The sequence below is a fragment of the Homalodisca vitripennis genome, chromosome 2, assembly GCF_021130785.1.
Source record: "Homalodisca vitripennis isolate AUS2020 chromosome 2, UT_GWSS_2.1, whole genome shotgun sequence".
Lineage (NCBI taxonomy): Eukaryota > Metazoa > Arthropoda > Insecta > Hemiptera > Cicadellidae > Homalodisca > Homalodisca vitripennis.
Genome location: NC_060208.1, coordinates 9,710,564 through 9,730,031, shown reverse-complemented (window position 1 = coordinate 9,730,031; position 19,468 = coordinate 9,710,564). Strand labels below are relative to the sequence as shown.

The 19,468-nt window shown below is 33.2% G+C and overlaps 1 protein-coding gene across 1 annotated transcript; it reads right to left on the bottom strand.

The window, feature by feature from the left end:
- Positions 1-1,176: 1,176 nt before the first annotated feature.
- Positions 1,177-17,369, bottom strand: LOC124353526. The gene is made up of 2 exons (XM_046803405.1): positions 16,965-17,369; positions 1,177-3,380 (listed from the first exon to the last, which is right to left on the bottom strand). The coding sequence occupies exons 1-2, from the start codon at positions 17,244-17,246 to the stop codon at positions 3,249-3,251; spliced, it is 414 nt and encodes a 137-aa protein (XP_046659361.1). The 5' UTR covers positions 17,247-17,369; the 3' UTR covers positions 1,177-3,248.
- Between the last annotated feature and the right edge of the window lie 2,099 nt (positions 17,370-19,468).

The window sequence follows — 19,468 nt, the reverse complement described above, 5'->3', positions numbered from 1 at the left end:
GCACCTAATCCCAGATTTTTTGTGTAACGGATCCGATGGTCAGAGTACACTTGCTCACCTAGGCCTGAATTTTACGTAGCAGATCAGGGAGCTGGCCACCCGGATGTATCTGATACCTCTGGTGGAATACCTATAGAACTGGTCTTCCGGCACCCTCACGGTATGGGCAACGAATCCGGAGTTTAAATACCACAAAGAGATGGGCTTTGGCCTCCGTCACCTGTGCCTCTGGGCGCAGAACAAGAGTCATCCTCGTCGGTATGAGGTCACTCGAGAGGAGAATATTTTGGCATACCAAATTATCCAATGAACTACAGGACAAAGGATACAAGGATTGGGATAAGAGGAAGGAGGGCGTCGCGTTGCAGAATGTGGCAACCCTGAAGACAAGGAACGGTGAGAGACGGTGAAGAACTTACGCTAACTGCGGTGTGGATGAAAGACAACGTCGAGGAATGCTCGAGGAACTGTCTAAGGAAGCTCCAGCTTATAGTCAGGAGTAGAGGTGGATCCCTAGGGGAAACCCCCAATAATCCGTGTATCAGAGGAAGCCCGCGAAGTAGGCACACATTTCCTTTTAGAGAATTCGCAAATATTATTAGTAAATTGGAACGGTCCGTAAAGTTCTTGCCTGTGTCTGTATGTAAAAATAGTTTCACTCTTCAGCTTCAGGACTCTAAAAACACATCTCTTTAATCTTGAATTCTATTATTCTAAAATGGATCAGGAGATTAGAATGTCTTCTAGTGGCCATCACTTATCTCAGAAGAGTTTGTTAAGGGATTTAAAAAAAGGATATGTTCATGAATAACTGACCCAGTTATTATCCACCAGGAATTTGCGCGAAATGCCGCGGGTTGACCTATAAATGTAAAGAAGTGTCGTTCTGTTTTCCTTTGACCTATAAATGTAAAGAAGTGTCGTTCTGTTTTCCTTTTACCTATAAATGTAAAGAAGTGTCGTTCTGTTTTCCTTTGACCTATAAATGTAAAGAAGTGTCTTTCTGTTTTCCTTTGACCTATAAATGTAAAGAAGTGTCGTTCTGTTTTCCTTTGACCTATAAATGTAAAGAAGTGTCGTTCTGTTTTCCTGGTTGAGCTGTATATTAGTTTTATCTTTTTCATTAAAATGCCCACTAGGATGTGTCCTAAGGTTCCAAAGAAAATTGAAAAAAGCTTTGTATGAAATATACTTTATTTGTTTCATAAAAACAATGCGTTTAATTAAGTAACATTAAATCCACTTAAGTTTATACATTGTAACAAAAAAATCATAATAATTCTATAAAAGTGTTGGACAAATATCGCACAAAATTCTTCAATGTGGAGGAAGTCTTGATTCACTTACAATAATAAATTAATTTAACTGTAATAAGATCAAAGTGACGTATGAGTTTTGTTTAGGTAACTACATGAATAACTACAGGCCCCCAAGTGGTGTATTTAGGGACTGTAAGATTCTTGGCCCTAATCTTCATTTGTTATGTTCCTGCTTATATAAGCTCTTATTTTGTATTATTAGTGAAGTGTCTAAAAACTTTTATACAAGAAAGTTTCGAGCTTTGACGGGACTGTTCTTCGAGTCAATAATAAAATGAACAGCTACCTTATTTTACTTGTATATGTTCGGCTAAATAAGATCTACTCATATCAAAACTGTTAACTGGTTTTAATTGCTTCTTGGACTTTTCAAGAAACACGAAACGTTCCTTGAACGCATAAAGTGTTGGATCTTGTGTGTTAGTTGGAATTAATGTTTATTTATACTGCACAATAAATATATAACATAAGTTTAAGCAGGTTAACATTCATGCTTACTTATTAACATTAATTTATGTACGATCAGTTATTGTAATGTATGCGATTACGAAGCTTATACCATTTTTAGAGTGATAAATCTTGATTCCTGAAATATTTTCCTTTTGAGTGAACCCAAAATTTTTGAAATTTTGTGTTCGTTTTAATGGTCAGTTCCAACTTATGACCGAATTAAACTTCCGTACCAAATTACAAGATGTAAACATAACGTTTCGAGGTTTGAAATCTATTCTCTTCGTCAGGTGAGAAACAATTATGTACTGTGTGCGTAAATTATGTAATGCTTATTAATTATTATGTATTATTACTTGTAATTATTATGTACTACCTTTTTCTCACCTGACGAAGAGGATAGATTTCAATCCTCGAAACGATATGTTATACATTTTGTTACATGTAACATTCAATGTTGTAATGTTCGAAATCCTACTATCCTTTCAAACTTTCCATCGTCCTTAACAAACGTTAAAAAAATACTAATTTTTACGCTGATCAGCAATGCAAGTTTTGGAAAATAAAAGGATGAACAAATACTACCTCTATAAACAGAGTTGAATAGGATATGTTTACAGAAAGTTGTTTTTGTTATATTAACCCAAAGTACATTCCACCAAGTTTTCCCACAGAGTTCGTTAACAACCTGTGTAAGTTATGGAGTGGGTACTTGTTGTTGGAACATCTGTGAATTCCTGAACCGTTATAACGCAGCCAAATTAATTCCTTGATAAGAAAAGGTAACTGTGTTAAGTATAAAGCATGCGGCTGGTGATACTTACATTTTTGTGTACATAATTCTTAAGCTCATTTGTAAGTATTTTCAGTTTGTTAGGTTCTCGCAAATATGGCTTTAAGGCAAATTAAAGATTTCTGTATAAATAATTTTCTTTGTTGCTACACTTTTAATGCTTTCTATTTTTTCTTCTGTTGTTATAATTTACAGTGCAAATATAAAAATGTATCCAGAAGTCATTTTCATATGAATTTGAAATTTCCATTGTGGTTTGAGCGTTAAATTTAAAATAAATACCAAATTTAATTTGATTAATCAATGAAACATTTCCAAAAGCAATCATCAATACAACATGCAATTTTATTCTTTAGCAATTTCATCAATTCATCCAACAAAATTCAACAATAAAATTCCATTTTAAGATAGTATTTATAAAAAAGTATGGTATCCATCATTAACTGAACATATGAAATCAAAACTACCTACGAATCGTACAAGTTACTTAATTAAAATTAAATAGGTTCTATGAAAGTTATTATAAAAACATTTGTGAGATATTTTTCACGATTATAATGTTTTACTTAATTGCTGCATACAGTCGTGTTCATGGTAAGGTCCACTATGTAAGGTTCTCAGATTTTCAGGTTCCACTAAAACATAAAACGGGACTCCACAATGTTCAGTTCTGGGTCCACTGCTGTTCACTCCTTGCGCAGTCGCAAACGCGCAGTCTGCCACGAGTCCGTGTCCTCGCTGTCGTTGAAGAGAGTGGACTCTTCGGCGTAATCCTCTAGAGGATGCCGGTCTATCTGCAGTGTCTGCACCTGGATTTCCTGGAATACATAAGACCGGTTTATATGTATAGCAACAAGATGTGATTATAACTCATTACATCTAGATTTCTGAACATTCAACACATGCCTTGAAAAGGCTCTAGCTATTATATTAAGTGGAAAATTCATCTTAAATCAAATTCAAGTTGAGTAAAAGTTGAAAATACAGTATGTTATTTAAAAGTTCAACAATATCCAATTTTAAATTTGATCCAAAAGGAATTGTCATAATTATAAAGATATTCATTTAAATCAAATTTTGTATGCACATCTCGTAGAGCTCACACATTTTTAAAGTGGAATATTCACACTTAATCTTCAAATATTGATTGATTAAATAAAGTTGACTGTAGGGTCTTATATCATATCAAATAAAGCCGTTTCATAGAGCTGACATATTTGTGGCGGAATATTCACATTTCATGTTCAAATATTGATTAAATAAAGTTGCCTGTAGGGTCTTATATCATATCAAATAAAGCCATCTCATAGAGCTGACATATTTGTGGCGGAATATTCACATTTCATGTTCAAATATTGATTAAATAAAGTTGACTGTAGGGTCTTATATCATCTCAAATAGAGCCATCTCGTTGAGCTGACATATTTGTGGCGGAAATATTCACATTTCATGTTCAAATATTGATTAAATAAAGTTGACTGTAGGGTCTTATATCACATCAAATAAAGCCGTCTCATAGAGCTGACATATTTGTGGCGGAATATTCACATTTCATGTTCAAATATTGATTAAATAAAGTTGACTGTAGGGTCTTATATCATATCAAATAAAGCCATCTCGTTGAGCTGACATATTTGTGGCGGAATATTCACATTTCATGTTCAAATATTGATTAAATAAAGTTGACTGTAGGGTCTTATATCATATCTCAAATAAAGCCATCTCGTTGAGCTGACATATTTGTGGCGGAATATACACATTTCATGCGTGCAATATTAATGAAATAGAGTTGATATTGGGGTCTCATACGAGTATCATCTCGGTTTAGAGCCAATTGTACAGCTGACATATTTATGGTGGAGTATGCACACTTAATATTCATTACCCATTAACATATGTATGCGTGTGTGTATATATATATATATATATATATATATATATATATATAATGATTATGATTATACCTGTAAGTACAGTACAGGTCTGTAGTTGTGGGTGAACTTTGGTTCGAGAGATTCGTTTATTGTTGTGTTCCATGCTTGAACTCCATAACCTTTGGTCAGTTGATTTCGAGATTTTTATTGGTAAGGTGTGATTATCTTCCAAGTGATGAGCAGGGAGTATTGGGCAGAGAGTAATTATAGTATGAGTAGGGGGCACATACTACAATTTGTTATGTTACTCGAATCAAAGCGTTACTTTCATTTTTTTCTAGCTGAACGTTTACAAGACTTAATTTACTAAATACAATTAATCAACCGCATCAATAAATACTGATTAACTGATATTATATTTCTTAACAATGACATGAATATTCATAACTTATATAAAACCGTTTACTTGTGGTGGACGTTATAAGAAAACAATGAGATATGTGGCCCTTTACAATTTTGTTATCGAAAGAATGGAAAGTATCTGAAGCGATCTCTGTTGAACAACTGTATCCCTGTAAGATTATTTGATTTTGTATTGGTGGTTATTAAAATGTGTTACATGTAAAGATCAAGCGTAGATCCCATAATAATTTTCATAGATTTGATAATACTTGAATATTCGTTAGTATAGTAATGTTACAAATCGAAAACTTTACATTTCATCAAGTATATATATTTATATATATATATATATATATATATATATATATATATATATATATATATTACCTGATTTAGAAACAATACGCAGGTGTCTCATTAGATATAAAAATACGAGAATAAAACTCTCTTTTCAAGGAGAAACATTGTTATGGCTATATTATTTGTATTGGCTAGATCAAGACTGACAGTCATTACGCATAACGTAAACACAAACTGATCGTTAGTAATAAATAATTAATCACGTTCGGTTGGTAATAGTGATGTGTACAGCTGCAGTCAGCTGATCTGATGTGAGGGCGACTGACACCCCCCTCCCCCACCCACCCAGTACCCACCAACGTCCACAACAGTTACCAGTGTTGAGGGAGAGTGAATCGATACTGGTGCAGCCTCGACCCCGATAATCATTCACAACTACTGTTCTTGCAGAGTTCTCCAACCCTTCAGGCGCATAATGTACAATCTAATAAAAACAAAACGTTTTATTTTCAAAAAGTCTTTCGGTAAAATTCTGCCAAACTATGTTTGATAACGTTAACATCTACAGCTACACATTAAAAATCAGGAAATACAAACTGGAACGAAAGTCAAAAATATATTTAATCTGTTAATTATTTTTATCGTATAGGAATTCGTGGATTATACAGAAATTCGAAAAAAATACTTGTGTTATTTACTTATAGGACTGCACTGATGCATGATACTAAAATATACAATCTCGGATAGTTGGGAAGCAGTTTAAGGGTGGAATATAAATACTTAGTATTGTTCATAGAGTAGATGAAATTAGTAATGAAATACGGATGAAGTAGAATTCATACTGTCTCGATTAGATCGAATCTCGTACTGATAACCAACAAATGTATAATAGAATGTACACGTTATGGTCGTTATGTTGGTCAGATAATGGGATCTCACGTTATATTGACTTTAGCCAATCTCGTACAGATAACCAACAGATGTACAATAGAATACATTGTACATAGAATACATTGTACATAGAATACATTGCTTACCGTTATGTTTGTCAGATAAGGGGATCTCGCGTTATCTTGGTTACACCCAATCTCGTACAGTTAACCAGTAGATGTATAATAGAATATACACTTCATGTTCATTATGTTTGTTAGATAAGGGGATCTCACGTTATCTTGGTTACACCCAATCTCGTACACAGTTATTAGAATATAACACTTCATGTTCATTATGTTTGTTAGATAAGGGGATCTCACGTTATCTTGGTTACACCCAATCTCGTACAGTTAACCAGTAGATGTATAATAGAATATACACTTCATGTTCATTATGTTTGTTAGATAAGGGGATCTCACGTTATCTTGGTTACACCCAATCTCGTACAGTTAACCAGTAGATGTATAATAGAATATACACTTCATGTTCATTATGTTTGTTAGATAAGGGGATCTCACGTTATCTTGGTTACACCCAATCTAGTACAGTTAACCAGTAGATATATAATAGAATATACACTTCATGTTCATTATGTTTGTTAGATAAGGGGATCTCACGTTATCTTGGTTACACCCAATCTCGTACAGTTAACCAGTAGATGTATAATAGAATATACACTTCATGTTCATTATGTTTGTTAGATAAGGGGATCTCGCGTTATCTTGGTTACACCCAATCTCGTACAGTTAACCAGTAGATGTATAATAGAATATACACTTCATGTTCATTATGTTTGTTAGATAAGGGGATCTCACATTATCTTGGTTACACCCAATCTCGTACAGTTAACCAGTAGATGTTATAATAGAATATACACTTCATGTTCATTATGTTTGTTAGATAAGGGGATCTCACGTTATCTTGGTTACACCCAATCTCGTGCAGTTAACCAGTAGATGTATAATAGAATATACACTTCATGTTCATTATGTTTGTTAGATAAGGGGATCTCACGTTATCTTGGTTACACCCAATCTCGTACAGTTAACCAGTAGATGTATAATAGAATATACACTTCATGTTCATTATGTTTGTCAGATAAGGGGATCTCACGTTATCTTGGTTACACCCAATCTCGTGCAGTTAACCAGTGGATGTATAATAGAATATACACTTCATGTTCATTATGTTTGTCAGATAAGGGGATCTCACGTTATCTTGGTTACACCCAATCTCGTACAGTTAACCAGTAGATGTATAATAGAATATACACTTCATGTTCATTATGTTTGTTAGATAAAGGGATCTCACGTTATCTTGGTTACACCCAATCTCGTACAGTTAACCAGTAGATGTATAATAGAATATACACTTCATGTTCATTATGTTTGTTAGATAAGGGGATCTCACGTTATCTTGGTTACACCCAATCTCGTACATTTAACCAGTAGATGTATAATAGAATATACACTTCATGTTCATTATGTTTGTCAGATAAGGGGATCTCACGTTATCTTGGTTACACCCAATCTCGTACATTTAACCAGTAGATGTATAATAGAATATACACTTCATGTTCATTATGTTTGTCAGATAAGGGGATCTCACGTTATCTTGGTTACACCCAATCTCGTGCAGTTAACCAGTAGATGTATAATAGAATATACACTTCATGTTCATTATGTTTGTCAGATAAGGGGATCTCACGTTATCTTGGTTACACCCAATCTCGTGCAGTTAACCAGTAGATGTATAATAGAATATACACTTCATGTTCATTATGTTTGTCAGGTAAGGGGATCTCACGTTATCTTGGTTACACCCAATCTCGTGCAGTTAACCAGTAGATGTATAATAGAATATACACTTCATGTTCATTATGTTTGTTAGATAAGGGGATCTCACGTTATCTTGGTTACACCCAATCTCGTACAGTTAACCAGTAGATGTATAATAGAATATACACTTCATGTTCATTATGTTTGTTAGATAAGGGGATCTCACGTTATCTTGGTTACACCCAATCTCGTACAGTTAACCAGTAGATGTATAATAGAATATACACTTCATGTTCATTATGTTTGTTAGATAAGGGGATCTCACGTTATCTTGGTTACACCCAATCTCGTGCAGTTAACCAGTAGATGTATAATAGAATATACACGTCATGTTCATTATGTTTGTTAGATAAGGGGATCTCACGTTATCTTGGTTACACCCAATCTCGTGCAGTTAACCAGTAGATGTATAATAGAATATACACTTCATGTTCATTATGTTTGTCAGATAAGGGGATCTCACGTTATCTTGGTTACACCCAATCTCGTGCAGTTAACCAGTAGATGTATAATAGAATATACACTTCATGTTCATTATGTTTGTCAGATAAGGGGATCTCACGTTATCTTGGTTACACCCAATCTCGTGCAGTTAACCAGTAGATGTATAATAGAATATACACTTCATGTTCATTATGTTTGTGAGATAAGGGGATCTCACGTTATCTTGGTTACACCCAATCTCGTGCAGTTAACCAGTAGATGTATAATAGAATATACACTTCATGTTCATTATGTTTGTTAGATAAGGGGATCTCATGTTATCTTGATTAAAGCCAATCTCGTACAGATAATCAACATATGTATAATAGATTAATATACCTTACTGTCGTTATGTTGTTCAGTTAATGGGATCTTACGTTATTTTGATTACAGCCAATCTCGTACAGTTAGTGTTAGTCTTGTATATTTGTGATGAATTATCATAGACTAAATATTGTAGTCAATGTGGAATATACATACTTAATGTTGACGATTTAAAGTTGATAATGGGATTCTATATCATCTTGGTTTAGAGCCATTTGTACGTGCAGTTGTAATATTTTTGATTGTATGTACATATTTAATGTTTGCAATATAAATAGAATAAAGTTAATAGTGAGGTCTCATATCATCTCTTACAGATAACTTGCAGTGAAACTTGGACAATTCATATTAATTGGGCGTAGTAACAAATTCTAATAATCAAAGATTTTAAATTTGTAATGCTCAAATTATCTTAGTTTTACTGTATAATACTCAAACGAGTACGACTTTGAAGTGCTGTCAAGATAAAACTGATGGTTCCCTCCACACTCTTCACCCCGACTCTACCTTGAAGTTCACACTGGGGCAGTGTCGTTCCCCAGCAGCACACACCTGGGAAATAAACGCATACGGGATTATGGGAGCTGCAACAACCTTTCTGGTCTTACTTCACCACCCGGGAGGAGACACAAAACTACCACCGCGTCACAATGGACCAAACCATATAAAATATCGGATCTTTCGACTTTGACGTAATCTACTCTGGTCTACACTGTGGTTTATTCATCAGAATTTCCCCCCGATAACCATACTATAAATTATTATTAATGGTTTTCCATTTTATTTCAGAATGTGTGTTTTAAAAAAATCCTATAAATTTTTCCTCTGCGCAATTTTGTACTTTTACCAGCCGCAATTGCTTTTTTCCAATATGGCTGATTTTTATTTATCCAAAAATACTTACAAAAACCTAATTTCTCGTTGTTTCAATATTTTACAGATTTGTAAAATTATCTCATCTTAATATGTATTTTTATAAATATAAATGCATGTATCTAGAGTAAGGAAAACGTAACATATAAATTAAATTTTATTTTGAAGATATTTCACAGGAACGGCATTAGATCCGAGTGTTTCCTCAGAATAAAATTTAATCGTTTTCATTTCATAACAGTCCTTCATCTGAGTATAACACCTGTATTATATTACGATGAGCCATGGTGCGCGTAGTCATTGTCGATTTGTTATCAGTCGATTACACATATCAGTCGATTGGTTGGCATTATCCTCTACTATCTTATTCAAATGAAACGAACAGTTCTAAACAACAATGCTGTGTAATGAATTATTGTTATTGGCTTTAATGATTTATTATTACTTTATCAGGTGACCGTTCAACGAACCCTCTCCCACCAACGATCGAAATCAGATTCTGTCTCCCTGTACGCACGATAACTGTCGTATCTGTTGAACTAGAGGATTGTAATAAGTATGGTGGTCAACTCTACCACTACATCGCTATTGAAAATTGTAAACATCGGAACATTTTGAGTCTAAGTTTTGTTTTCCAAAAAGTGACGCTTTTACAGTCAATTGGCATTATCTGTGACCAACCAGGTGGTTGGTCATAGATGGTGGGTCGGCGAATGCCGACCTATTGGAACCTGTATGCTGTAGTTCAGTTTTAATAGTTAGTGTTGTGTTTAGTTTTTTTTTTTTTTTTTTTTTTTTTTTATATATTAAGTGCTTGTTTTAGAGTTAGTCAAGTTAACACAACATGGTGGTTGTGATTCCTAACTTAGCTAAGCGTGTCACAACGCTCTGGTATGATTTGTTTATTTTAACCTTGTTTGTAATAAATTGTGTGTTAGGTTAGTTATTTACCTGAAGAAGAGATCAGATTGCAGATCTCGAATCGAAGTGTTACTGATTTTTTGTATCACTGAAAGATGGCAAATGTCCGGGAAAAAATCCTGTTTCCTTCTCAATCCTTCCATCGTGAAAAACAAACTTCAAATAAAGAATGGATAACGATGTTGCCAATGAGAAATACACATAATAAACTAATTAGTACACAGAGAGAGTGTGCAGAAAAGGTTCATTCATACGGCCTTATCACGTGTGATGACGTCATTTTGTTGGGTTGGGTGGTCTTATACCAAACTCGAACATTTTAGCAATATCATTTGCATAACAAGCTACACATTAAAAGCGTTTTATTACTGTTTTATATATTGACTACTAAAGAAAGCTGAGATGGACAAAGTACGGAACTTTTGGTAGTTCTTAAGTTGATTTTAGTATTCAAATAACTAGAATAGTGGAGTTTTCAACATGTGTTGTAATATGGAATTTACTGGTCTACATAATAAACACTCCTATATACTTATTCGAGTGTTTGTATTCCTAGGATAGTGTCCTTAAAACAGAGTGAATATCTTCTGCCACTTGAAACTCTTTAGATGTTAGTCACTGAATAATAGAAAAATGTTATTAATTTGTATCGTTTTAAAGACGCAAATTAACTCTTTGATTATTGATCTACAAGGAAATGTAGCTAAACGTTTATTAATTGTTATATCTACGACTGTGCCCTTGCAATTGCTTCTTATACAGAATGTCCACAAAGTCGTGTCACACTGTTAATTGATTATCGCTTCTCTATTATTGATCGCAGGTCTATGAAACATTTATAAATTAAAACGGTTGTTTATAAAGTTTTGTTTTAATTATCTGTGTTGCCTAATGTTCTCATCTGGCTAACGTGTATACGTAAACAGCCATAATGGCAACTCTATAAAGAAAGTTTCAGTATATTTTGTGGCTGACAATATTTCATACTGTGATTTCATTGCAGTTTGAGTATCGTCGAATATTTCATGAAAATGTTTCCCTCTGACTGACGTAGCATTTATTGATGGGATAAAACGTTTAATGGAACAGATGGTTTATTGGACGGTGAGCTAGGCTATAAACAGAAGATCAAACCGTCCAAAACATGCGAAACCGTTTTGGGAGAAGTTGAAAAAAGTTTGAGGGGTCACGTAAGCTTAAGTTGAATGTCCCCAATTAAGTTTTGAAGAAAAGGTTTAACTTTAATGGTTAAAAACCTCAACTATTGCATGCTTTGAAGCTTGATGACACATTAAAGAGATGTGACTTTGCTTTTGTTACTCTCTATGAAACTGGACTGGTTAAGCCAAATCTTTCTTTAGTGGTGAGGCTACTTTCACTTGTCTGGAAATGTGCAGCGTCGTGTATTGAACACTTAAAGCAAAGAATCAGAGCTGTGATTGAATCAGTTATTCCAGAAGTCCTGATCAAAATATCGGATGATACCAAAGTTCGCTTGGACGTCTACAAAGCGATTCATGGTGTTGATGTGGATCACAGATGAACTAATTTAAAACTGTTTAAAATACTCTCTAATCCTATGTTGATCTCATTCTTGTGCTGTATATACTTTTGTAAATAAACTTATCTAAAAATGTGATATGACTTTGTGAACACACTGTATTTAAAATTAGCCACTACAAAGTTTAAATGGCTGAGCGTTTAGCATTTTCTTATACAATTTGAAGGCATATTCCTATATTCGTGTGTGTACGTCTGTACATAGATACCTTTTGAATTAGTTAACTTTGAGGGTTGAAATTTGGTTGACACTCCTCCTTTATATCAAAAATGAAAATGGCAAACATCGGCCCATTGGAAGCCGTCAAGTACATGTTGTTCGATGTGGGATGAACGCGAATCTTCCGCAGTGAATCGAAGCTTTCGTAATATTCTATCTAATTAATGGGAAAATATATTAGATTATCTATAAATTCTTTACGAAATTGAGTATGCTTTTTCGCTTTGCTCTTGATTTTGGACCCTCTTGTGCATTACTCTCTACTAGAGTAGATACTACTAGAGTACTATGTTACAGTATATGATAACACTTTTTAAACTCTGGAACCGAACAAGATCTAAAAATGTTAAAAAAAACATGTTTGTTATGTTTTAAAAACATACTGTAGTACAAATCACAATCTTCAGTTGTGCTAACAAAAAGGAACATTTGACATACTCGTCCTGAAAAATGAATTTATGATTGCAATCGCACTATAATTATTTAAAATGATGGACAGGAATACCGCATGCTGTTGACATAGATATTGTAACTACCTTAATGTATCCTGCCGACCTCATTTGTTATAATTCACTTCCTTAATAGCGCCATAAATCTCTCCTAGCTCCCTGTAAAATGTGCTGCTCTCTTTTAATTCACTCAGACACAGAGAAACTCTCAATGTTCCTACAAAAAGTTTCGTTATTTTACAATAAGAATATTCTTTATAACATAATGAATCAGGCAGTTTTTTATTAGTCTTTCTCCACCATTTCTATCTTTTTGTATAGTGACAGTTCTTCACCGTAACTCATCTTTAGACCCCCAGTGGTCTTCTGTTAGAAAATTGAACTTGAGTAGTATAAGGTTAACTCGAAAGGCCTCTGTTATCCAATAGCTGTTGGACCAGTTGATAGGTAGATCTCCTAAACACTTACTTTTTAGTTCTAGAACACAAGTTGTACACTAAGAATGGTAGTTTCATATTTATTGGTTGCTATGCAAGAGCATGGCTACTCACAAATCGGTGCTTCAAAAGTTAACTCTTTAACTTCTTCATTAGAAACTTGATAAGACCTTACATTTACAGCAATAGAGTGTGAAATTATAAAGTATTATTACATTTGTGGAGTTATTTGATGAGCCTATAGCAGTGGTGTATATATAAATTCATTTCGGGGGGGCTGATATAATGGGTTGTTTAGGAGTATACAATGACTCCAAAAATATGGGCTCAAGCATCTTCTCTCGGGAATATTTTGAGATTTAAGACTTCATATATGTGTTAAAGCAAAATACTTGTGTAATTTTGTATGTTCGTTTTACAAAATTTCAGGGGGGAGCTTGAGCCCCCTAAGTACTCCCTTATGCACGCCCCTGGCCTATAGTTCGGCATTAATAAAGTATAACTTACTGCTGAATGTGATAGAGTAGCAAAACCGTATCCGCTACTGTTTATCATAAAATACGCAATCTTGAGATTAAACACTGAACAGGATAACCAAAATATAAAGCCATATTTTGGATATACAAATTTGAAACCCTGTTTAGTACATGCAAATGCGAAGCCACATTTTGGATATAGAAATATTAAGCCCTATTGTTTGTATACAAATACGAAGCCATATTTTAGATATACAAATATGAAGCCGTAATGTATATATACGAATACGAAGCCATATTTTAGATATAAAAATATGAAGCCCTGTTGTATATACAAATACGAAGCCATATTTTAGATATACAAATTTGAAGCCCTGTTGTATATATACAAATACGAAGCCATATTTTAGATATAAAAATTTGAAGCCCTAATGAAATGAAATGAAATGAAAAATGACTTTATTAGAGGCGAAGTTAGGACTATAAAGTATATATACAAATACGAAGCCATATTTTAGATATAAAAATTTGAAGCCCTAATGTATATATACGAATACGAATCCATATTTTAGATATAAAAATATGAAGCCCTATATATACAAATACGAAGCCATATTTTAGATATAAAATATTTTAAGCCCTGTTGTATATATACAAATACGAAGCCATATTTTAGATATAAAAATTTGAAGCCCTAATGTATATATACGAATACGAAGCCATATTTTAGATATAAAAATATGAAGCCCTGTTGTATATATACAAATACGAAGCCATATTTTAGAATAAAGCCCTGTTGTATTTTGTATATACCCTGTTGTATATATACAAATACGAAGCCATATTTTAGATATAAAAATTTGACAATGTATATATACGAATACGAATCCATATTTTAGATATAAAAATATGAAGCCCTGTTGTATATATACAAATACGAAGCCATATTTTAGATATAAAAATTTGAAGCCCTAATGTATATATACAAATACGAAGCCATATTTTAGATATACAAATATGAAGCCCTATTTTGTATATACACAAATACGAAGCCATATTTAGATATAAAAATATGAAGCCCTATTTTGTATATATACAAATACGAAGCCATATTTTAGATATAAAAATATGAAGCCCTGTTGTATATATACAAATACGAAGCCATATTTTAGATATAAAAATTTGAAGCCCTAATGTATATATACGAATACGAAGCCATATTTTAGATATAAAAATATGAAGCCCTGTTGTATATATATACAAATACGAAGCCATATTTTAGATATACAAATTTGAAGCCCTAATGTATATATACAAATACGAAGCCATATTTTAGATATAAAAATATGAAGCCCTATTTTGTATATATACAAATACGAAGCCATATTTTAGATATACAAATATTTGAAGCCCTATTTTGTATATATACAAATACGAAGCCATATTTTAGATATACAAATATGAAGCCCTATTTTGTATATATACAAATACGAAGCCATATTTTAGATATAAAAATTTGAAGCCCTGTTGTATATATACAAATACGAAGCCATATTTTAGATATAAAAATTTGAAGCCCTAATGTATATATATACGAATACGAAGCCATATTTTAGATATAAAAATATGAAGCCCTGTTGTATATATACAAATACGAAGCAATATTTTAGATATAAAAATTTGCAAGCTCTGATGTATATATAGGAATACGAAGTCCATATTTTAGATATACAAATTTGAAGCCCTGATTTGTATATACAAATACGAAGCCATATTTTAGATATAAAAATATGAAGCCCTGTTGTATATATACAAATACGAAGCAATATTTTAGATATAAAAATTTGAAGCCCTAATGTATATATACGAATACGAAGCCATATTTTAGATATACAAATTTGAAGCCCTGATTTGTATATACAAATACGAAGCCATATTTTGTATATTCCAATATGTAGCCTTCTCTATATATATTTTTTTAATAAAATTAAAATTAATTGTTTTTTTTACTACATACTTACAATGTTTTGATAAATAATGTTAAGGAAATACCACAACAACGAGTTTATCGTACAATTATTATAACACATTAACATTTTTTAGAGTGAGGAGTTTTATTGCTTTGATTAAATTATTATTGTTTATTGGATGGAACACCTTTAAATAAAAATGTGTTGTTGAAGACGTAATAAATTAACTTTGATCAAGAAATATAGTTACTTTCCCCATATAGTTATTGTTACACGCCAGTGTTGGGTAAAATACAACCATTGTTTTATTGCATGTAGAACACAATGAACGTCATTGTATCACAATGATTAATAATGTTATATTATAATTCGGCGTTTACTGTGACAATATGGCACAGACAAACGTACAAGTGTCTCCATGTCTCAATAGAAATATAAATTGCCACTTCAACCTTATGTACTATTTATTGTCTCCCAAATTTGTTTTTAAACCTTGCAAAGTTAAAAAAAGTCAATTCAGGCCTATCATATTTTGGTAAATCTAAAATATCTGTTGTATTTTCAAATATCGTAAACATTAAAACCGGAAGTCCGGGATTTGAGAATTGTAGGTTTCGAAATATGTATCATCATCATCATCTTTTACAACAACAAAAATCTAAAATAACTTTTACTTTATATCGGTGGGCTTCTTATTGATATATGCCTACAATTATTTCAGTTCACGTGGAGACAAGTCCGTGACGTAATCATTCAAGTCCTCAAGTTTGATCAATGAAATTTCCGGAAATTCCTTTTCCTCGGCAACGGATAACTGCTGAGTGCGAGGAAGAGATGTTTAGTGAGGTGGAGGATTCCTCGTTTGGATCGTTCTAGGTTATGAACATGAGGGTCGAGTAACAAGAGCGTAATAAATATATAATTTTGCAATTAAAGCCGTAACTTCGTTCCATTAGGGTTTCAGTTTTTTTTTATTGAGGATAGGCTACTTTTTCCTATTGCACTTTTTTAGCTGTTGTAATAAGCTACTCTTTTCCTGACATCGTATTATGTAGACGTCCTAAATTATCATCAATGCATTGATTTTATCTCAGATAAACTAATTTATAATTTACACTACCATACATAATTAGTGATCATAGTACGTCCAAAATATACACCAGGTTATGTTTGAACTCCTGAAAATCTTTTATAGTGTTTATTTTGTATTTAGTTATAGATTCTAAGATATGCTTTTTTTGTATTTGATTGACAATAATTAATTAACATTATATAATAGAAAAATCACAACCTTTTCTGACCTTATATTAAAAGTAACAGTGTTTATTTGGTATCTACCGACCTTAGTGGAACTGTTAGTGCAGGCGAGTCCTTGTAAGAGTCCTTCTCCGGCAGTCAGGAGCAGGAGGAGGGCCAACAATAGTCCCGCCACCAGGACACCCAGGACCAACCATGTTACTGGTTCCTGTCCTTTCTCACAGGAGGTCCTGAGTCGGGAGACCGCCGCCAGGACTGACAAATCCTCTGGAGCGACCTGGAGTTTCCTGGAGTTCCTCAAGATCGCCTGCAGCCTCCTGGAGGCGTCTTTCACTTTGTCCCTCCCTCTCCACTTGGTCTTCCTCATGCTGGCCGCGAAGTCTAACTCTTTATCGATGCTTTCATTATCGTCACTGCACTACTCGCGATACAACCCCTGTAGCCTTATAGGAGCGAATGGCCCACTCGTCCCTCTACGGTATATAACAGGGCCACACTGGTGACTGGTGCATCAGTACGCGGAGCGGCGGGGGTCGAGCAGGTTTTCCCCCACAAACCAAAAATTCCCTCCGTGATAAATAAATTACCCCGGTAGCAACTGTGTGAAGTTCCAGTAATTAGACAGCAGTAAGATTTATCATCCTACTCCTGGGACATAAAAACTTTTGTGATTATTATTCTTGTCTTAGTAATTTGAATACAAAACCTACGATTGTTAAATACCAAATCATCTATTTTAAGCGTAAACCTATGATTAAGTAGGTGGCATAAAATATAATACATTACCATATTACAAACTTTAAGTTTATAATCAGTATAACAATTCCGGATTCCTAAAAATTCAGAGAACTAAATTACACGTTTAACAAAAGTGATGTAGTCTTACAATCGACTACTATGATTTCAGGGAATGAATGTTATGATGTAATGAAAATGAAATGAAATGAAAATTCCTTTATTTAAACAGGCAAAGTTAGGGCCTCATGGCCCTTTCTTACACTTAACCTGTCTGATCAATAATTATTCACAAATATTAACACTAATCTACCTTACTAAATACATTAAATTAAACATTAATCTAAACACTAAAAAATTATAAATATGATACTTCTAAATAAAAATATAATTATACAATCATAACACAAAATAATATTACAACTTCCATTTTTGAAATAAAAAATATATATGCAGTTTTGACTCACTCACACTCCTCACACACAATGCCAGCACCACACCCATAGACCCCTAGGACGGACCCGCCCCGACCAACCGTTCATGGTACAAACGTCTCAGTGCCGCCACAAACCGCCGATCTCCCTCAATGGAAGTGATTTCTGGAGGGAGGGAGTTCCACAGACGACAACCCATCACTTGAAAAGATCTATCAAATACTACAGTCCTGTGTTGGGGCATTCTTAAGGTACGAGAACCAGAGCGAGTGCTTCTTACACTATCATGAGATATAAATTGGAAATAGTTTGAAAAATATTTTGGAAATCCAGATTGTAAAATTGAATGAACTAAATTTAGTATTTTTATTGATCGTTGTTCTTTTAATTTCAAAATATTTCCCTGAATATAGTACGGTGTAATGTGTTGGTCTCGTCTCACATCATAAACGTAACGTAAACAGTAGTTTTCAGTCCTTTGCAGCTTCTCACTAAGTGCTACCGTCATGTCATTCATCACTGAGTTGCAGTAATTGAAGTGTGGAAGCAAGGAAATTATAGTATCCAAATAAACACAATTGATAAAAAAAATATTTTTAATTGTTTATTTTATTTCATTTTAACGTGTTCAAGAAATATAGCTGAGATAACTGTTACTAATAATTGTATTGATAAAAAAAACTAACCAAGTGAAAAACTGAACCTCCTTAAGAACCTTTACACGCCAGTCCTAGTAGATAATGAAGATGCCATACTTTTTTTGAATGTATATTATGAAACTATAAGTAATTTCTGACTAATTTGATTTTATTCAAATTATATTGTGGTATATTTTAAAAATAACGAATTATGTTTGATTCACCAAATAAATTTACAATCGCTTTGCTTATTTGCGTAATTTTTCTCAATAAAGGAGAAAATTTGACGACTGGCTGATTGATTAACTGGCTACCTACTGAACAGTTCTTTTCAATTTTCAGATAATTTGTGGAATTTTATTTTTTCCTAATGTTTAGTAAGAGGATTATGTTGAAATCGATATCATCATATTATTATATGATGCTTAATGTTAATACCAGTTGTTATTTAGTCACTGGCTGTTACGTATACATTTTATTATAATTTCGTATCGTATAACAGTAATGTTATATTCGTATCCTGTTTAAAAGTTTGGGTGCTATAAAGGTGTATGTTTGCCAAAATTCAGTTTTGTGTGTATGATTGACTTGGGAAAGTAAGGTAAAACTTTTGTTATAAAAGAGTTTCCTCCTTTATTTACACAGCACTCTTTGAAGAGGTGTTAATCAGGATCATGTCTTAACGTTCAGAGTCATCTCGGAGGTTTATAGACAAACACCGTGTCTTCCTATCAAACCTTTGTGTATCATGTTTAATTTTATGGTTTTTTACAATTTTCTTT